This window comes from Scleropages formosus, chromosome 8, assembly GCF_900964775.1.
Source record: "Scleropages formosus chromosome 8, fSclFor1.1, whole genome shotgun sequence".
Taxonomy (NCBI): Eukaryota; Metazoa; Chordata; class Actinopteri; order Osteoglossiformes; family Osteoglossidae; genus Scleropages; species Scleropages formosus.
Genome location: NC_041813.1, coordinates 31,362,220 through 31,381,983, shown reverse-complemented (window position 1 = coordinate 31,381,983; position 19,764 = coordinate 31,362,220). Strand labels below are relative to the sequence as shown.

Below are 19,764 nucleotides of genomic sequence, written 5' to 3'. Positions count from 1 at the left end.
TATCGACGTAGAACTTCTAATAACACTTAAGTGATAATGAAGTGTTTGCAAATACTTCGTGGTGGGTGATATTCTGCATATTGTACCATGCATTCAACGGTCACGTCATTCAAGTAGGTCTGTTCGAGCACCTTATTTCAAAAACTTTCATCAAGTCGTCTTATCATGTGGTTCAGAAGATGGTTTGTACCCCAAGAGAAAAGCTCATTAATGGGCTAATTAATTTAGTTGTGCTTTAACTGGACTGGCTCTTTTCCCTCACTTTCCGGTTCTTCTCTTATGTACTCTGCTGTCTCTTGTCGGGACTGAATAATGAAATAACTTTACAAAGCTACATTTAATTTAAATTCATTGGATTTCCACATTTAACTTAGCAAGAATGATGTCGCGTTGCCATGGATACATGGTACTGTAGCTTTTATCTAATACATTTGAGGGCTTCTAGGGTCTTTGAAGTCTTGTCATCCAAATTTACAGATTTTTTTTCCCTTATGTATGCTTTGTGAAGGTTTAATTGCCATGTTTTCTTAAAACTCAGGTGAAACTAAAAAAGAGCACACTGAAGAGCCACTGGTGCTTTTCACAAGTTACAGCCTTGTGCAGCTCGATTGATTGATTGATTGAATTTTTAATGCTAATTTTGAACCCTAATCAATGTTCCTATTAAACTCCTGTCCCTAAAGACAGGGTTTCACAGGGCACAAACTCCTTAAAGGCCGTAGAATTAGGGTTTGAGGCTATAAATGCGAGCAGTGGAATATGCTTGTTGATCAGCGTCTTTCAACTTGTTCGACACAAGGAGCACCCTAAAAACACATGGACATTCAGCTGTATTGGTGTAATGCTCAGTAAGTGGTCAACACCCAGATGGCTGCAACAAATTAGGGTAACAAATTATGCATTTTGCTTTCTTAATTTCTAGGAATTTGCATTAATTAATTGATTGATTTTCGTTTGCAGTGGTTTGGTTTCTGCACCACTCAGCTGAGAGCCCATGTCCAAAGCTGGATTTGCGTTGTACGGTACGATACCTCGGCCTTCTTCTAATAACAGATGGAAGTGCAGCCCCGGCCCCCGCCCACTGCACACTCCACTCCACATTAGCCTGCCAATGCATTGCTTTATGAGGCAATTACTTGAGCGCACTCCATTCAATATGCACATTAGATTTTAACCTTCTATGTCCTGAAGTAGCATTTTTATTTCTAGCCTCAGAAAAGAATGGTAGTCAGCAGTGCCCACATGCCCCTTCCCATTCCCAGCTGCCCCCTCTCGCCTTCATTCCCTTTATTTGAGTCAGCCAGGATGATCAATAAGGAGTTGTAGGGAGCTGTTCTGTGTGGCATGGAGGTCCAAGAGAAACAAAGCTTTGTTCTCCTGTATGTGTAACTTACCTGACAGTAAAGTTCACTTCGACTTTGACTTGCATAAATAAATTAATTGATTGATTTTCATAATAATGTAATAATTATAATAATGACATGTAATAATAATAATGCTAATAATAATGATAAAAAGTTTGTGTCAGGCCACTGATTCCATGTTTGCAATTTCTCATGCCTTTTCTTCGGTTGTGCAGCTCATTCAGCATCCATGACAAATTCATGCACTCACACACGCACGCACAAATATAGATCTGCTGAGTGGCCACTTTGTGAATAAATAAGCACAATTGCATCCACGGTGGTAGCAGACAGATGAGGTTATGACAGAGTTTTGTTTTACTGCAGTGCTCCTGGCTGTAAAGCAAGGAGGTCCCACACCAGGCAAAGATTCTGCCTTTCAGCCCTGATGCCACATGAAATATGTATTAAAGACAAGCAGGCCACTGCACTTGAATGGCAAAGCAGAGTGCAGTGTTTCACTGCTTGCTGCATCGTTCGCAAGGTAAAATAACAAACTAATCTGTTCAGAGGGAACCGGGGACCTCACACACCAGTCCAACGTTATTAACGTCCTGGGGCCACGACGAGCAACTGACAATGATTGGATCAGGCTATTGACTGGTACGTAGGGCGTAATATTAATTGTCGCCATTATAAAATATTCATACCAGCATATGAAATTGTTTTGTATATAATGTAGTTCTGTTTCACTCGATTAGTTTGGAGCTAAAGCCGTCTGGTTTGCATCCTGGTTTGTAAAAGAGGATGAGGGCAGATTGTAGCCTCTGTTTGGGGTTTCCTGTGGTCTCTAGTTTTGTGAGAAGGTGGAAAATTCCCCACCCTCCACCCAGCCCTATACACACACACACACACACACACACGCACAGAGAAACACACACACACACACACACACACACACACACACACACACACACACACACACACATTGCGCTGGGCTCCTGAGTGTCATGACACACCACACCCAGAAACACAGTGGCGTTTGTGGATGTTATATCCAATGACAAGTGGCGGAACTGGGAGCTTTATGTGCTGTTTTTAAGTGGTGTCACACTGAAGGTATCAATATTGCTTAATGAGTCATGTCTGTGAAATTTTTGCTGTATTGATTCAGGGTAAGTACCTTCAATCAAGGATACTACAGCAGGAGTGGGGATTCAAACCTACGTCCAGTTGCATGGTGACGGCTCCAACCACCACACGACTCACTTTGAGAGAGAGAAAAAAAAATAGCTGGAGATTGTATGTTGCATTGCTGGACAATGTAGAAATTAACACACATAAAATAAAGCAGAACACCATGGTAACCATTGTTCTAGAGAATGCACCCTGTTTTGACCCAATATGCTGGATTTCTGGATTTTTTTAAATTTTAATTATTTTATTATTATTGGGCCATTTGATTTCAGAAATGCTACTTGGTTGGTGGCATACTCAGTAGCCATAGAATGGGATGCCCAGCCTACACACGTGTGGCTTCACGGTGACAACGTGCTTCCATGTCTCTGCTTTTGCACAAGTCCTTTCCATCCAGGAGGTTCACACCACCACTTCTGATAATCCATGTTCTTTTTTCCAGGTCGCTCTGATCTTCTTGCTCCTTGACGAGCTGGTTGTCTATGTAAACCTACATGCATTTCACTTTAATTATCAGTCAGTCACACTTAGATAGTAGGACACACCTCTGTATCTTAACATCTTTCCCAAGCTTCCAAAGCCTTCAATTTAAAAAGTTCACAACTCAACTTGCTCCAAATTGGTTTATCCTCTCTGCTGGTTGGTCTTCAACAACCGTGCACGGCCTCCATGTGAAATGATTTGGCAGTGTTTACTGTATTTACAATTAGAATGTTAATGTTGCTCATATAGAGCTGATTGCAGCTGGCAATATCCTACATAATTAGATTGTAAATATTTCAGGGGTAGGGGAGGGGGAGGGTGGTTTGTCAGTGAAGTGCTGACAGTGGTGAGTAATGTGATTGAGTTTCAGGGCGGGATGCAACGCCAAGCTGCACTTCCTGTTGGCTCTTCCATGCGCCGCTTGCTCCATTTTGTTTCATTTCCCTAAGCGATTTATCAAATTGGCCTGAGTGCACTTAGCCGTTTTTGACATGCATTGAAGTGATGTTTCCTGGCCATGACGGGGAGGGAAATTTGGAAATCAAAGGTGATGGATAAGTTGTAGAGAAAAGTCCAGAATCCTGTTTAAAAAAAAGAATACCATGATATCATAACAATTCATAATCTTACAGGCTCACTTCCATAGTGCTGATTTCTCACTGCAGTAATTTTACATCCCGTATCTGTGTGTGTTACACTGCACTCTCTGGGATGTGTGGCACGCTCACCCGGAACTCATCTCGTATCCACAAACTTTACATCTGTTTCCTCTGCTGCTTGTAGTAATTCACCACAATTACTACTCGCCGGTGATCTCCTGTGACTCCGAATACAATTTATTGCCTGAACTAAAAAGCACAAGATGCACTTAAGGGGTTCGTATCGGCATAATGAATAAATTAGAGCAATGAAAACACCATTACTGGGAGAGCACGTTATGTTCTGTGTTTGTAAATGATCGTGGAGTGCGTACTGTGGTTGCACAAAAGAATTTCTGTGAAGGTCCTCTCTGCGTTGTTTTAATCAAATAACCTTGAATAATTCCTGCAAATATTTTTGTCCACTTTATTACATTTTCTAATCCCTCCTTTCTGCCAGTCGCATCCTGATGCATTTTGCATCCTGGAGAATTATGGGAAATCAACCATGTCTTTCCTTGGGCAGGGTTGACAGTGTGATGAGTGTGAATTCATGTTTCAAACTGTTGATGCAGTGTTTTTTTCACAACTCACAATATGTACATCTGCATTAGTTGTTGTAATCAAAGTTTCAGTGTACAGTGGTTAGAGCAATCACATTCCAGTTGAAGACATAGGTTTGAATCTCACCCGCTGCTGTAGGACATTTACATTTATTCATTTAGCAGGCGCTTTTTTCCAAAGCGACGTACATCTCTTACCCTTAACCAACGGACTCACCCTGAACAGTAAAATTGCTCTGCAATATAAAAGGGTAAATCAATTAAGTAACAATGTAGAAACCTAACATTATAGGTCACTTTGGAGAAAGGTAATAGTTAAATAATGGTTAATAACAATGCAATTATATACAGTTTTGTCATGGTACTTGTGAGATGTCGGTCAGAACTCAAGCACGGAGATTGCTGTCCAAAGGGTCATAGTTGTGGTCCGAAGAGTTCAAGTTCGAAGGCAAAGATTGTGGACCGAGGGGTCGTGGTTGGAAGAGCAAGCGTTGTTGTCTGAAGAGTCATGATTCAAATGTGGAGATCGTAGTCCAAAGTTGTAGTCCGAAGGGCGAGGGTTGTGACCCAACGAACAATTAATAAGGAGTAGAGAACAAATCTAAGCACAAGGAAAGATGATGTTTCTCAATGAGATTTTGAAAACACTGCGGGTTGCTGGTCTTCTTTTGAAGAGTGTTTTAATGAAGGGCAGGTGTTTGTCATGTATTTGGAATTAGCTTTGGTGACCTTCTCTTGTAGTCCTCTGGAGTCATCTCCCCAAGGTCGTGACAAGTTTTATTACATGAAATGTAGGTAATGATACCTAAAAATACAATATATATAAAAAATAAGAATATATTTTTAAATATATACAGATACAAAGGTTTTAGGTACCTGGCAACAACAAAAATATCTCTGCCAAGCTTCATCTAATGCATTTTAGGTTTAAGTGCTCCAAACTGACAAAAAACGGAATTTACTCCAGGAAGAGAGGGAGGCTGATGGCTTCCTTCCCTGGAGGTGAAACATAAACTAGATTACTTCAAACACTTCACATCGGCTCTGGTGTTTTCCGTTTTAAAGGTGCACATTCACCTTAATGCTGCAGTGATTGCAAAACTGCTTCAAGTCCACTTTTTTGGATTTGAACCAAGTATAATGACATTGAATTTACAATTATGAAGGTTGTAATAAACTTGCATATAAAGGTGCATTTACATATAAAGGACTGATAGACAATTCTGACAGTTACATTACTGAACTAAAGTACATTGGACTGTATATATCGCCCTGATAAAAATTTAAGTTTCACAAATTGTATTTTCGCTGAGATGTACGTTGCTTTGGAGAAAAGCGTCTGCTAAATGAATAAATATAAATGTAAATGTAAGTTCACCTGCTCATCCTTTGTGATGGCTGATCTTCTTTACCTTAACCTGTCAATCAGATTTAGCCTATTTTAGCACATTTTTATGAAGCCTGAATCATGTGCGTGATTTTCTGATGTGAGCTGAAAAACAGAAAACCCAATTTGCCAGTATGGAGAAAAAAAAGCAGTTCAGGACAACCTTTTCAGAACACACACACATTTTCTGAACCGCTTGTCCTATACGGGGTCGCAGGGCCTACCCAGCAACACAGGGCGTAAGGCTGGAGGGGACACATCCAGGACGGGACGCCAGTCCGTCGCAAGGTACCCCGAGCGGGACTTGAACCCCAGACCCACCGGAGAGCAGGACCCGGGCCAACCCACTGCGCCACCGCACCCCCTTCTTTTCAGAACAATTAGTAGAAATTAATGCATTATTTAAATTCAATGTCAGATGTAGGACAAATGAAGAGGTTTTACTGCGCAGTATCTGTGACCAATAAATTCAATTGCTTTTGTTTCATTGAAATATAAAACTTCAGAGTGGACATGTGGAAAGGAAACATCGTGGCCCCTAATACAGATCCGCGTGGGACTTCGTGCCAGACTCCGATAAAGCTGAAGTAGGCCATGTGTTATTGCCCAAGTTGCTCCCTCATACACTGTATATCATTTGAAGAAATATCAAGAGTTTTTGAAGAAACTGATGCTCAGTTGTGTCGAATGCTGAACATATGTCAAGGAGTGCAAGGATGGAGAGATGAGGGTAATCTAGTTAGAAATTATATGACTCACTTGTCACCTTAAATGCTATCTCAGTGCTTTGAAAGATGGAAGGTGACAGATGTTTTATGTATGTTGAATGTTTTCATATTAAACAATAAGTTGTCATTTGTGTTCTGCTATTACCAGGAAGTTTATATGATTTGTATTACACTTTAAAAATTGTTACAAGTGTCTTTTAGATTTTGCGGAATGCTGTCAAGTGTATATATTCACCAAGAAAAATAAATTGATTCACTTCTTTCCTTGTTTTATGTTACTATGTGTTTAGCTGTATATATGTTATACCCATGCACACGTGTTAAACTCACAGCAAATTATGGACATTAGAAAATTTTAAAACATACATGAAAAGAAAGCGAAATTTAAAGTAATAAATACTGAACTGGGATTTAAAAATGGAAATTAAGTATAGATACACTGAATAGCAGTAGCATATGCCAATTTGTATGCTGCATATTTAAATTTTAAATTCATAGCCCATGCAAAAATTTGGCATGATTAGTACCTCTTTCAGAAATAAATAAATTAACAAAAGGCACAAACCTGGCAGAGGGCAAATCTTTCTTTTCAGCTATAAAACGTATGATTGGTTGCTTGGGCCGTAAAAATATATCGATGGCATCTCGCAGCCATCAGAAGATTGATCAACCCAGACCACTTGCATTAATTGTGGGAGAGGGAAAATACAGTCAATGATGTAAATTATAGTTAAGTCATTTTGATGCCATATGTACATAATCCAGTAACTGAGAAACTGGTGGACAGTGCATAGGAATTTTAGTATTCCCTGCTGTCATAATAAGAAATATGTTGAAATTGCATGGGGAGAGAAATTTCTAACCAGAAGGCTGTCCGGTCGTACTAGACTTCAGAGATATTTAGTAAGTGGAAATTAAATTAAAACCTCGCTCCCAAATTATCTTTTTTCCCCCAAAACCATGTGATTGATCTGAAGGACAAAGAGATGCAACTGTGGTAACAAAGTGGTACTGTAGTTAAGGAACAGGATTTCTTTGTTTGAGAACGAGCTTGAAATTAAATACTTATTGAAAAAATACATTTTATTTGAGAAACCCGATTTAGACAATGTTGCACATTTTGACTGAAGGTGTGTGTCATATGTGTGATGACCAGTATCTGCTATCCAGACAAACTACTTCGTGCCATAAGTTGAGATGGGGAGATCATTAAAATGTAACACCAATATGGTGGACCAGCGACGGTGACTTGGATAGTCATAATTACATGTTGACTTCCATCCACATTCTCACATCCTGCTGTATGCTACTGGACGGCGATGACGTACCACTGGGCCTGATCTCTCATGTGGCAGAAAAGATTAATGAGTTGTGGGCACCAGCTTGCGTTTGTAGTTCGTTTAGTGTTTCTTTGCTACTGATCCCGTCACATCAATGGGATCATTTTTCTTTTAAGCAGAAGGATCAATATTCCAAAAGTGGAAGTTGTGCTCATAAAAAGAAGACGAATGCTACTCTAAGAATTAAATAATGAAGGGCAACATGACTATTCTATGCTGTCTCAGTACAAATAATCACAAAAGAAATTTATGATTAACAACCAAAAATATGCTGTAATAATATATGAAGGATACAATTTTATTACAAGTTAATATGCTTTAGTACCAAGTTAATTATTAACCTTTGTAAAAGGAGCAGTTACTATGGTAGATGCGCCTGATTTGCTAAAAAAAAATCTTTGCTTTTTTACGTCCTCAACTTTTAGTTGTGCAAACGAAAGCAGTTTCAACACCTGTAGTTAATACAAGAAGCCTGGTGTTAATGACGTGTTTGATATATGAAAAATGCTGTATGCAATTAGAGTTAATTGGTGCTGTATTCTCACAGGTGAAGATGGTTGCTGTCTGGTTGGTAATGACCTCAAATTTGGGGTTAATTTACTTGCAAAGGAAGGATTGTTGGGTACGGTTATTTCAGCAGAAGTTGTCTTCTGGAATGTCACGTACCACTTATGTTTCAGATGTATAGTTTCACTATTTAGTTATTGTAAGGTCAGAGAAGGCGTGTTGCAGACAAGCGTGTTGTTTGGCAGTGTAGGACTGTACCGTAGACTACGCAAGAACAGTAGAGTTCCACCACGTTCCGGTGGGCAGAGACAGAAGAACTGACAGCAGAAAGGGAGTTGTGCTCAGGGTCTTTGTTTTTCCGATTCTTCAGGTGAAGGTAGCATCCAGGCGCACTGTCTGTATGCCACAATTCTGCTTCTTCTGCTGGATGTTGACATTAATACCACAACTTAGTGTTTCGGCACGTGGAAGATCACCAGGCCACAGCGTCATCCTTGATAATACACTTTGAAAGCACTGTGACTCCCCAAGTCAGGATAACGGGAGCAACACTGACCGCATTGGGTTGCTGGGTGGATCCTCTGTATTGCCAGATGCCTGAGGTGGCACATGTTTTCTTACCTCGTTGGCTGCTGTCAGAAACCGAAAGTGCGTGGTTGCAACAGTATCAGCACTATCAACAAAGTCTTTGACATCAATATCGGCAAAACTCAGCAATAAAAAACACAGTAATTACCTCCATGATGAAAGGAGCCTAAGGTATCTGAAGGAGTCACAAGTAACGGGTGCAAAACATCTCAGGGAACCCAGTTTTTGCGACTTGTTTTGCCGCAATAATTGCCTCTTTAGCTGCCGAGGAAATGTGAAGTGCACCCAATTAGACACAACATGACACTTCCAGGTTCCTGCACTGTCACTGAAGAAGAAGATTTGAATATTAAGAAAAACAACAGTGATTTTCCCGAAAAGATGATGATGCAGTTGATCTCGTTTTTTGCTCCCTGTTTTTTGGCTCGGAGCTCACTGTGGATCTTGAGCCTCCATTATTATTTAGAATAAAGGAAAGTGTTGCATAGCTAAATTTGCTGCTTTGGATAGACCTATAAAAACACTGTGCAATCCTGTAAACCTATAAGTATAGTGAAGCCCAACAATAAGCATGCATACAAGTCTTGCCTTAGGGGCTTTCCTGACCAGATTGTCCTCTAGCATCTTCTCCAGTGACATTCTTGACTCTGCGGAAGTGTAATGTATGAGGAGACTCCCTTTGTCTACCTGTTCCACTGGAAGGCAACAAGTTTGATGTTGTCTACAGCTGCAACTCACTGCCCTGACTAGTCTTTCTGCAAAATGACTGTTGCATTCGCCAGGATGGCTGAGGTTTTTCATGTCATCCTTCTCTTCATCAAACACGTTCTTACCAGTCCTACTGAGCCCTTTCTGCCCTTTACTGCCATGTCACATCCTATACATACAGTCCTACATCTTCATAAATAACTCAAAAATAACTTCCCATTAGGTGCACCCAGTTAAAGAAGTTGTTAAACATGAGAAAATAACAGAATTAAGTCCAGCTAGAATGCTGTAGTTGTTGATAGCTGGGCAGCACTTGGAAAACCTGTCAGATTTGGAGACATGAAGCTGAATTTATAAATATATATATTTGTAGACATATAGTGCTTTTGACAAGAGTTTTCTCTTGCTCTGTCTTGGTTTTATTTTCTCCTCCTCGAAACACTATTAATTATTTAATGAACTAATTCTAGAAACTTGAAGGAGTCTGTTGCTGAGTGTCAGTGTATGTTGGGCTGTGCTGGCGTTTCGCTGCGGGTCGTGAAAATGCCACTGATTAATTTAAGGGCACAGACCCCATCCTGACCAGCGTGGCTTTGATTCTGGGTGCCCCCCCTCTGCCCTTGTTTGCTGTGCACAGATCCCATGGCATCCCAGGGAACATCAACCACACGTCCCCCGAGCACTCAGCGTATGCCAGCCTTGCTCTTTAAATATTTATGGAGGGTCTTAAAAGGCTTAGCTCCGGCACCCAGACCCTTTCCAGGAGGGCCGTTCTCACAGCTGCTTCCGTGCGCCCTCTGCCTCCGCCTCTCTCGGCCTCGCTTTCGCCCCCCTCCCTCTCATTCTCATCCTCTCAGCCTGTACACCACATCCATTACGTGTCAAAATGGAAACAAGCGGCACCTGAAGAACATGATTTTAAACTGTGGCAAATGGTTTTGCAGTCGATGCATTTAAAGAAACTGTGGGATTATTCAGTAACACCCTTTGAGTTTCCTGGTTCATATCCATTACATGAATGCTACACCATCTCTGCTATGGGGGTGTGGGGGATTGTAAATTTTGAGGACTGTAGTATTTTTTCACTTCATCCCGGCTTCTGGATGGTCAGATTCTAACTGACCCCAGCTGGAACTATAATATATCCCAAATTGTGGAGGTACACGTGCATAAAAAAGGACAGGAACTGGACATTTTAATATTTACTTATAGTACGATGTTGTGATATGTGGCTCTCTTCATTTCTTCATTCCTCTTATTGATACAAAAAGACTGAAAGCATCTGAACACTTTTTTTTTCTGGAGATGTGTTTAGCACGAACTCCACCTTGCAACAGAAGATTAAGTATGCCATTAAGCAGATGTTACGTTATTCCGTCACCGAGCTCGTTCGGCGGCACACTTCTCTGCATCAGCTTAATATGGTCCATCATCCATCCCGGCTCGGCGCGTTTCTGCCAGTCAGCAACCCAGTCGCTTACTGACTTCTTCTCTCTAATGTAGGCCCTACAGGGTTGCCAAACCACTTATTATAGCAGCGCCAGTTTTGTGCTCTGTGCTTCTGTGTGAAATTGCTCCTATGCGGAATCGCTGTTTCACTACATTGGATCTCATAATCAAATAATAATATTTTTAGGTTGTAGCTGGCCTAGTTAGTGCATAGTTAGTGGCCTGTGAATGGGGGTTTGTAACTTGGGGCAACATATCCTTGAGATTACTGTAATTTTTGCATTTTTTTATCATATTGATGTCAGCTGATACAGATAACAAATGTGATTCAATTAACATTGCTTTAGAACATCAGAGCAGTATTTTTGGTTATTAAAGACTTCTGTCTTCTGGTGGATTTCTCCATTGCCTTTTGGTTTTGTGCTTATGTGGTCTTTGGAAGCACAAACACATGATGTTTGAAGTCCACATATTCCAGAAATGGCTGCTAAATGTCAAATTGCATCACTGTTAAGATATTACCTGTTGTTAAGTGCAGTGATTTGATGTTGACTCTTGTTGACCATATGTAGAGTTCCTCCTGCATGGACCATCCTCTACTTGTGACATGACCATTGATCCAAGATTGTTCTGTTTTCCCCACTGTTAGGATACCAAGGCATGTAGAAATTGTGGACCTGTGTGATATAGCATAAACTGCTCATTTTCTGGGTTTGTCTGTATTTTCACTAAAATACTGCCTCTCTGTGCGTCAGACATGGGTGTGTTTACCACTACTGCACACATTTCATTATCATGTCCAGTGTATATAACAATTTTTGTCAGTTTTTGTTTTTCCTTTTCCACATGGTCAACTTTTCTGTGTATCCGTATGCATTTTACTCTTAAGAAGCTCAATGCAGAATAGCACACTGCTGCTGAATAAAATGCATACAGCTAATTGGATGTTATGGGGGGGTCACTTGTTAAACAAGAGGTTAATGCATCCATTTTTCCTGGATTGCATGAAATAAAAAAAAGATTTCCATTCCCATTTTGTTTCCTTTTATCTTAGGGTCACATAATCCCCTTTTGGGGCTTTTCAGAAGTCCAGGCCTGCTTCCTGAGCAATGAAAGTGTTATTCTGTTTCACCATGAGTGGATCTTAATGTCGAATGGTGTCGCTGGAAAGCTAAGTGTTCTCCACAGAAAGCAAAGTGAAGCTGTTAATGATATTATACTTGAAAGGGACGTCTTAAGTGGAGATTCTATCTCTTAAATTAACACTTCGCCGGTGCATTACCGAAGGCTAGTATTGACAGGGCACATGATAGCAGCGCTCCGCAAGTGTCGGGCTTCTCCCCAACTGATACTCAATCCCCTTCTGCAGCCCTCCATTTGAGCTGGGTGCCAGTGGGACGATGCACATTTTTGGTATCGATCAGTATTTTGTACAATTAAGCCGTTCAGACGGCCATACGTAACATCGTCTGCAAGGAAAATGCAAGATGAACTGCATTATTTTGGCACACTGAAACACACATATATAACAAGTCAAAAAATTAATAACGTAATGAAGAATGTATGTCAGATGTTGCTCTTATTCATTTCCATTATTTCTATTTCTGTTCAGTTTCCACCTCATGCCCTAAGGTTTAAGTAATGTCCCATTAATTGCCCATTAATCCAGAAGATGGCCAGTAATCAGACCAAACCAAATCAGGCAACAAATTTGAAATTGTAATTTGTGGGTTTAATACATGAGAGGGAGGACCGACTTCCATAAAGCCTCTAGGAGGATTTTATTTATTTTTTTCATGTCAACTAAATACCTGCGGTGCACGGATGTGTTATCTTCCGGCGCTCCTCCTGTGATTAGTTCTGTAATTAAAAACCAGCGTCCTCTTTTTTATGGGAATGTAACACTTTCGCCTTACTGTAAGATGTCTGAAGACCTTCTGCTTCTTCGTCATGTTTGAACACTGTTTTTTCAATAGTTGCAAACCTTGCTCGTAGTGTTGTTTATGTAAGTTTTTTTCCCGCTTTCTGGAATATTTTTGCATGTAGCAGCTAATCAGAGAATGCATAAATCTCAAATTACTGTTTTTTTTTTCAGTTATTACTTTTTTTAATGTCACGGTGCCAGGCTGCGTGTGCTTTGTGCATTCGGCTTTAGTTCATAATTAATCTCCCGAGAGCAGCCTGCACTCGTCTCGTTTCCGTGCATGGCTTCACGCTGTCCTCTCTTTCTTTCGACAGGTTCCAGGACATCAAATGAACTGCGACAGGGAACCCCTCGTGGTGAGTTCTGGGGGTAATTGGGTCCATCCTCATGGAAGTCTTGTCCTCGCCGAGCTTCTAGCTAACACTCTGGCATTGTTCGGGTTGGGGGGAACAGACTTCCTGGGCCTCATGGTCATCGGTTCTTCTGGAATATTCTCAGAGCTGGTTTGCCAGCCTCACATGGCCACTCCGCCACTTGGCCTCTTTCTCCTTCAAATTTTCCAGTTCTCGTGCAGACTCCTTGCGAAAAGTTGTACATGGTGTGCATGCATTAGGAATATTTTTTATACGTGTTGTTCACGTGTCCAGCTTGGGTCAAGCTTCTGCTGACTAAAATCTTTTGGTTCATAATTTAGAAAATAAATGTCAGGGTCTTGCATGGGCGTGTATCACGTTTTATAGATCATTGGCTGCATCGCATCTTTTTTTTTGTTTAAAATAAGTTCTGTGTAAGGATGTAGATGAAATGCTTTTCGCAAAGAACCGGAACCTTGCCCAGTGAAAAGCGTGAGAATGTGAATTTGCACATTCATACAAAGGCAATTGTACGCCTTTGAAGGCAGACATGCAGAGTCAGGGACAGTGGCATCGACCTGCTCTTGTGTTTATACCAATGAAAAGAGCAAGATTAAAAGAAGACCAATAGCTCAGGTCTGAAATGTCCTTTCAGATAGTTTTTCTGTTTTAGCGGATGGTTTGATTGGCCTGAAATGCAGATGTGGCCCTGTTATCAATAACTGTCAGTTTAATGAGGATGCATACTTGCCTGACCAAACCAAAATGCTTTCCACCTACAGAACGACTGCCCCGGTGGGAAAACGATGCTATTTTGATTGGATTTAATTTACAGAGAACATCAGCGGCTACCCAGCCGTGCTGCTGTGAGAAAACCGGGTTTTGCGAGATGTTCTCTTAGCCGGGGTGTTTAATTGGACAGCTACTGGTGTCAGTTTCAGTGGCACCTTGTTTAACAGATGAATCGATTGTACAGATGAGCTGGCCGCCGTACTGCCCTGAACAGGGCGTCCCACCACAGGGCCCACGCAGGGGGCCAGACGGGAACCTCCTCCATCTGCTCCTCTGAGTCTACTCTTGAGAATGCCTCCCGTCCTACCTACCCACCTTCCTCAAACCTCGGCTCAGGTGATCTACCAGCCGCACCATTTCCAATTTAAATCAGCCAGCGATTACCATGTCTCGTAGCGCCTATTAGCATCGAGCAAATCGTCAGCTTCAGACTGTGTTGGTTAAAGTGTTTAATGAGTAGTCAATATGAGGTAGGCCTAAATTGCATCTTCATACACCCCTGTAATTTGTTGTAATTTGCCGGAGACCCAAAGTCTGAAATGGCTAAATGATTAATGTTCCGATGCTCCGTATGAACAGCTGCCTTCCTTGCCGTTCACTGAGCCACTCCGCACTGTTCGCTGTTTAATTCCCTGGGATGGAGTGCTGCTGCAGGGATGGAGAATGGGTCACAACTGCAAGGCCTGGGTCACACCTGTTGAGCCAGGGACGGGTGGGTGGGGTTTGGGGGGACACACTCACCTCCTCTCATCTGCCTTCTCCATGAACTTCCAGGACCTTTCCTCCTCCTTCTCTTCAGTAGTTCACCATGCTGGCACTGTGGTTTCCGCTGCATGCTGAAGAGCGCAGATATAAGGAAAATCACGGGCAAGTAAAATTGAGACAGATGGTTTTCGAAAGAAGCGAGAGCCTTTTTGCAGCAGCACAAGAACTTCTGTGAAGCCGTGATGAATGTGCTGTACTGCACCACGGTTTACAGGAGGCCGCAAGAGAACCGCTGCCACGGAGACGTGAAGCACACGCACTGGCCTCATACCGCATGCACTGTGGTGTCTCCGCAGCACAGCTTTTATGTTTGACTTTTCAGCTCCCTTTCCACAGCTCATATAATGTTTCACTCAGTCGGTTTGCTCAGTCCTTTGCTTTCACCAATATTTTAACATGAACACATGCAAATCCGTAATTTCCTTGAATACTTGTTTTCCCATCGAATGTCATTGCACTGAAATAGCCTTTTTAAGAAAGATGTTGATTGTTACACGCTTTGTACAAAATGCTCACATCATAATACTAGTTAGTGAGATGTGCCCGCTCAAAATGACTTTTCTTTTAATGCGATCTGCTGTTTATTGGTTTATTGTGGGGTTCGAGGGGATGGTCTCTGCTGCTGTCTGTCCTTAGTTCTCAGAAAACCAAGCCGCCTGCGTTAGCTGTTGAAACGTAATATCTTCATCACGGACAGTGGGAAGTGTGCGAGGCGCTGGCTGGGTTCCCTTCAGCACTGTCTGAGCGGCACAAAGCCGGATCCCGGCGAACCCCCGCTGCAGAGGTGAAACTCATATAACTCATTTAAAAGCAGTGAGCACGTGAGGGAGAAATAAAGAAGTGAAAGAGGAAGCCATTCCTTTTGGGTTTTTGTAATGCGGTTGGGGAAGCTGCCAGTGGCCGAATGGAGTCAGTCGATGGCTGTGGAAAAGTGCCATGGCAGCATGAGCTCATACAGAGGCGGGGGACTGGTGGGGGCCTTGACCGCTGGGGTCGCAGCTGCTCCGCACGTTGGATCTGCCGCCTGCCTCCTTCCTCCTCTCTGCTGTCCTCTCTCCCTTGCGCGACTCAGCTGCTGTCCAGCTTTCTCTAAGGACCGCGAGGATGATAGTCGACAGTGTGGGAGAGCGACCTCTGTGCTTTCTTTGCCATCTAACGGACCTTATTTTTAAATTGGGTTCGAAACACCATCGTTGGCCTGCGGATGAAAACTTGTGCCGTGTGTGTCTGCACCGCTCGGCTGTGCATCGTGTCCAGACGCAAGTATGCGCGCGAGTCCCCCCACCACCAGCACCACTTCCCGAGCCCTCCCTCCACCCCTCCCTGCCCCCGCCGTGACTTCCCCCATGCAGTTCTAGTCGACCGCTCCAGCGCTCGGATCTGCTGGTGAAATACACACGTCAGGAGCTGTTACCTAAGCGAGGGGGAACTGTCAGCGCAAGCACAGGGAGAGAGAGTGGGGGGAACAGAGGCAGAGGGAGGAAAAAAGGGCGAGAGAAGACAGCCGGGAGCACTTCTTTTCCCCCGCAGCCCCTCAAGTGTCGTCCTTATAATCGCCCTTTTCCCTCCTCCCTCCTTACAAAAAGAGGAGATCTGTGAGCAGTGCTGAGCAGGAGGAGAACCGTATCGCCGTTTCAGCTGGGGAGCCCGGGTAAAGTCAGCGGAGCTCTGTTCGCCGCCGGAAACGCTCGAAACGTCCCTCGCTCAAGATGATGATGTATCTGTGGGTATGTAGCGTTGCATTTACATCCATTACTCTGTGAGCGGTCCCTCTAGCAAAGTGCTCACCATGTACTGAGTGTCTTCTGTTGCTGTCCAGGCACAACTGGTGCTGAAATAAGCATGAAATAACTTTTTTAAATGGTATATTTACCAAGCATGATAAATAAATGGATGAGCATAGGGTGAGCAGTCTGTCATCTGTTGTGTGTGACAGTATGAGACAGTTTTGTCGACTTTGTTTTGTGGCTCAGTTTTGAATTTTTCCTTAGTTTGGACTTGTTGTTGCCGGCTTAGGCTCCGGCTCGCCGCGACACCGCTTGGGACAAGCAGTTTCACTCTGTGTGTGTGTGTGTGTGTATTTGGACTTTAGCTATGATTTATCATTGCATATAAATCTTTAGAAACATTGAAATGGAGAAACTTCTCCAATAACAGGAAATGTGTGACTTCATAATTAATATTCATGTGCTCACTTTGCATATGGCACAGTTTTTGTAGTACAGCTGAAGTTAATGGGATATTAAGGTCCAGTGTGGAAGTGCAGTGGTTTCTATGGCAAGGGAGCCCCCAAAGTTAAATTTAATGTTTCTATTAGGAACTGAAGGGAAGGGAAAGTTTGCCTGAAGCTGGAGTCGTAATTGAGTTTCATTTCATTTTTTTTCTCTCTTTATGTCCTGATTTTAAGTACGCTTTCTGGAAGTTCATCAAAACTTTCTCACCATAAACACAGCTGATGTGTCCTTGGTGGGTTCCTGATTGATAACTACAGGGTGAAGGGGTATGAAAAGCATCTTTTTGAGAACTGTGGCTTCAAAAAAAGAAGTGTTTTAATGTGTTTCTCATCATATGCGGCCTGTGCTGCCATTACAGCTAAATATTTCATTTTCACTTGTGAGGAGTATAAAAAAAAGACTGGATGAATTGCTTGTGCGATAAATGTAGAGACTCTAAGAAGGTTTTCTCGGATGGTCTGCGGGAAAAGCGTTGTCTTTGTGAAGCAAAAATAAGCACATCTGACTCTACAGTGAGAGCAATCCGGTTTTTTCATGCAGTGATTCTAATTTTTCCCTTTTGTGATTTTGTCCTCTTTTTTTGACAAACTTCCTCTTGTTTTTGTGTCCTCACTGGAGTTCTGTGTAATGTGAAATCACATATCAAGAACAGGAACGCTGAATTTGAAGGACTCATGTGCCTCCTGTCACCACGATAGAATAAATAAAAACTGATCTGGACCACCTTTCGTCTTCAAACATGAGTTTGTTCACACCTACAGATTGCATCACTGTTGTTATTATTTTTCTACAGAAATGGGCGCTGTTGCACAGTAATGGATTTACATTCCTCTCCTCTCCTGCCCTCACCTCTCCCCTCCTCTCTTAACCAGGTTGTGGAGAAGTAAAATACGATTCCCCCTCTGCCGCTTTCTCACGGTCATCTTGCCTTGAGGCGGTGATCTTTGATTCAGTTTATTTGATAAGTTCCTCTGAATGGGGGCCATACCGCATCTCACTTTGAACTCCTTTGGGCTGCTTGTTCACAAGGTGTACTCGTTTTCAGCCAGCCAGTAGGTGGGGGGGTCCTTTACCTTTGACGCAAGTTCCCCTGCCGGCCCAGTCACCGGCGTTTTAGACCATTGGTCACATTCAGGAGAAAACACACCTGGTGACTCACCTGCAGCACGCACATCTCTCCATCCAATTTATAGCATAGATTTATAGCGGCTCTCTCATGTGACCACCTTGTCACACGTCCCTTTTTATATGTGTTTTCGTCTCCACCAGGTGGCCGTCTGTGAACCATTGCTCTTCAGTTCTGCAGCTGAACTCAGTTTAGTAAAGGTACTACAATCAGGGCTTGTATTTCCACAGACCTTTCATTGCAATATCTTGTTATAATTTCTTCATCTGTAATAAACAGTATGAGGTCATCTTAAAATGACACATCCATCTACTTTATTTAATAAGAGAGGTTTCCCCCCGGTATATTAAATAATGTAAATGCTGCGGAAATTATCTTTTTTTTCTTTTTGAAGGGATTTGTTACTTCATGTGCTCTACTGTTTTTTTTTTTTAATTTCATTGAAGTTCTCTATGTTTCAGAGCCAAGTTATTCTTATTCTCATTCTTGTTCTCGTTCTTATTCTTCTTCTTTCTGAGTGAAAAAAGTAGAAATGTATACATTTTTCCCTTATGTCCATCTGTAATCTGAGACATTTCAGTTTAATTATAATTAATTATGAAGTATGTGGCATACCTAATGTAGGACTCAGCTACCAAATCAAGCAACAGTGAAAAATCTGTATGTCATAAGAGTGCTGTGTAAAAAAAACTGTAAATACAGACATTGGTTGGTATGTGTTTGTAAGATGACGGCTCCTTACTGATACATACAAACATGGTTGTTTCATAAGTATATGAGGACTGTGTCGGTGATGGGTGTGATCTGTTCTGGAATCGGGTGTCTCAATTTCAGCTGACATCAGTCTTCTGCTGCCCATGGTAAGTTAATAGTGATGAAATGGCATCTCTATCTCCTTCTGCAAATCTTGTAATAGAGCTGTAGGGCAGCGAGCTGCGGTGAGAGTACCATGCTGGTTCATGCGCACGTGGAGCACAAGAGTTCATATTTAACATGTTTCGCAGCTGGGATTGTCCTGCTGCTTTTGGCCTTAAAACCCTGCTGATGTTGCCTGAACAGCGTGCTTGCGTTCCTCCGTCTTCCTTGTCTGCTCGTGGTGCAAGCGACCTGTTATAAAGCTGCGTTCCATGCACCCACTACTTACACGGACCCCGCAATGCACTACATATCAATTTGTACATTCAGTCAGTCATATTATTCTAAGTTCAAATCAAAACCAGGGGCAGTTTACTGCAGTTTCACCCTGCTTTTATATGACATTATAAAAATGTTCTTCATACACGAAAAGAAACAAGCTTTTGTAACAGGTTTCAATTCTTAAAGAAGTTTAGAAATGTAATTTTGTCACCCTTGTGATGGGATTTATTTTCGTTGATGTTTCTGCGTGATGTTAGGCATGTTAATGGCCACTTTGAATTCATTTCTCAATTTTCCATGATTCCGAGAAGAAACGCTGGCCGATTATGAACCTTATTTTCCTGCTGTTGAATATTTAGGAAACATTTTCAGCCCTTTTTGTTTTCCTATTTTGCTGTCGGAGAACTGCTGATAACACATGCTCGGGGTTTCCGATAAAAGGCACAGTGGCACAAACACATAGAAATTGCCAGGCCATTAGTGTTTGCCACACGCCATGCGG

At 42.2% G+C, this 19,764-nt stretch overlaps 1 protein-coding gene across 11 annotated transcripts in view; it reads left to right on the top strand.

The window, feature by feature from the left end:
* The window catches only part of rbfox1 (RNA binding fox-1 homolog 1), a 193,518-nt gene that overhangs the window by 55,611 nt on the left and 118,143 nt on the right, over positions 1 to 19,764 (top strand). For 9 of the 11 annotated variants that reach the window (XM_029254067.1, XM_029254066.1, XM_029254069.1 and 6 more), the window contains one exon: positions 13,170 to 13,211. The exons of 1 other annotated variant lie outside the window; for it this stretch is intronic. In XM_029254067.1, the coding sequence (XP_029109900.1) occupies positions 13,170 to 13,211 (42 nt within the window). Of the gene's footprint in view, positions 1 to 13,169; positions 13,212 to 16,139; positions 16,493 to 19,764 lie in introns of those variants that run through there. One more of the 11 variants, XM_029254078.1, reaches the window with a different exon arrangement.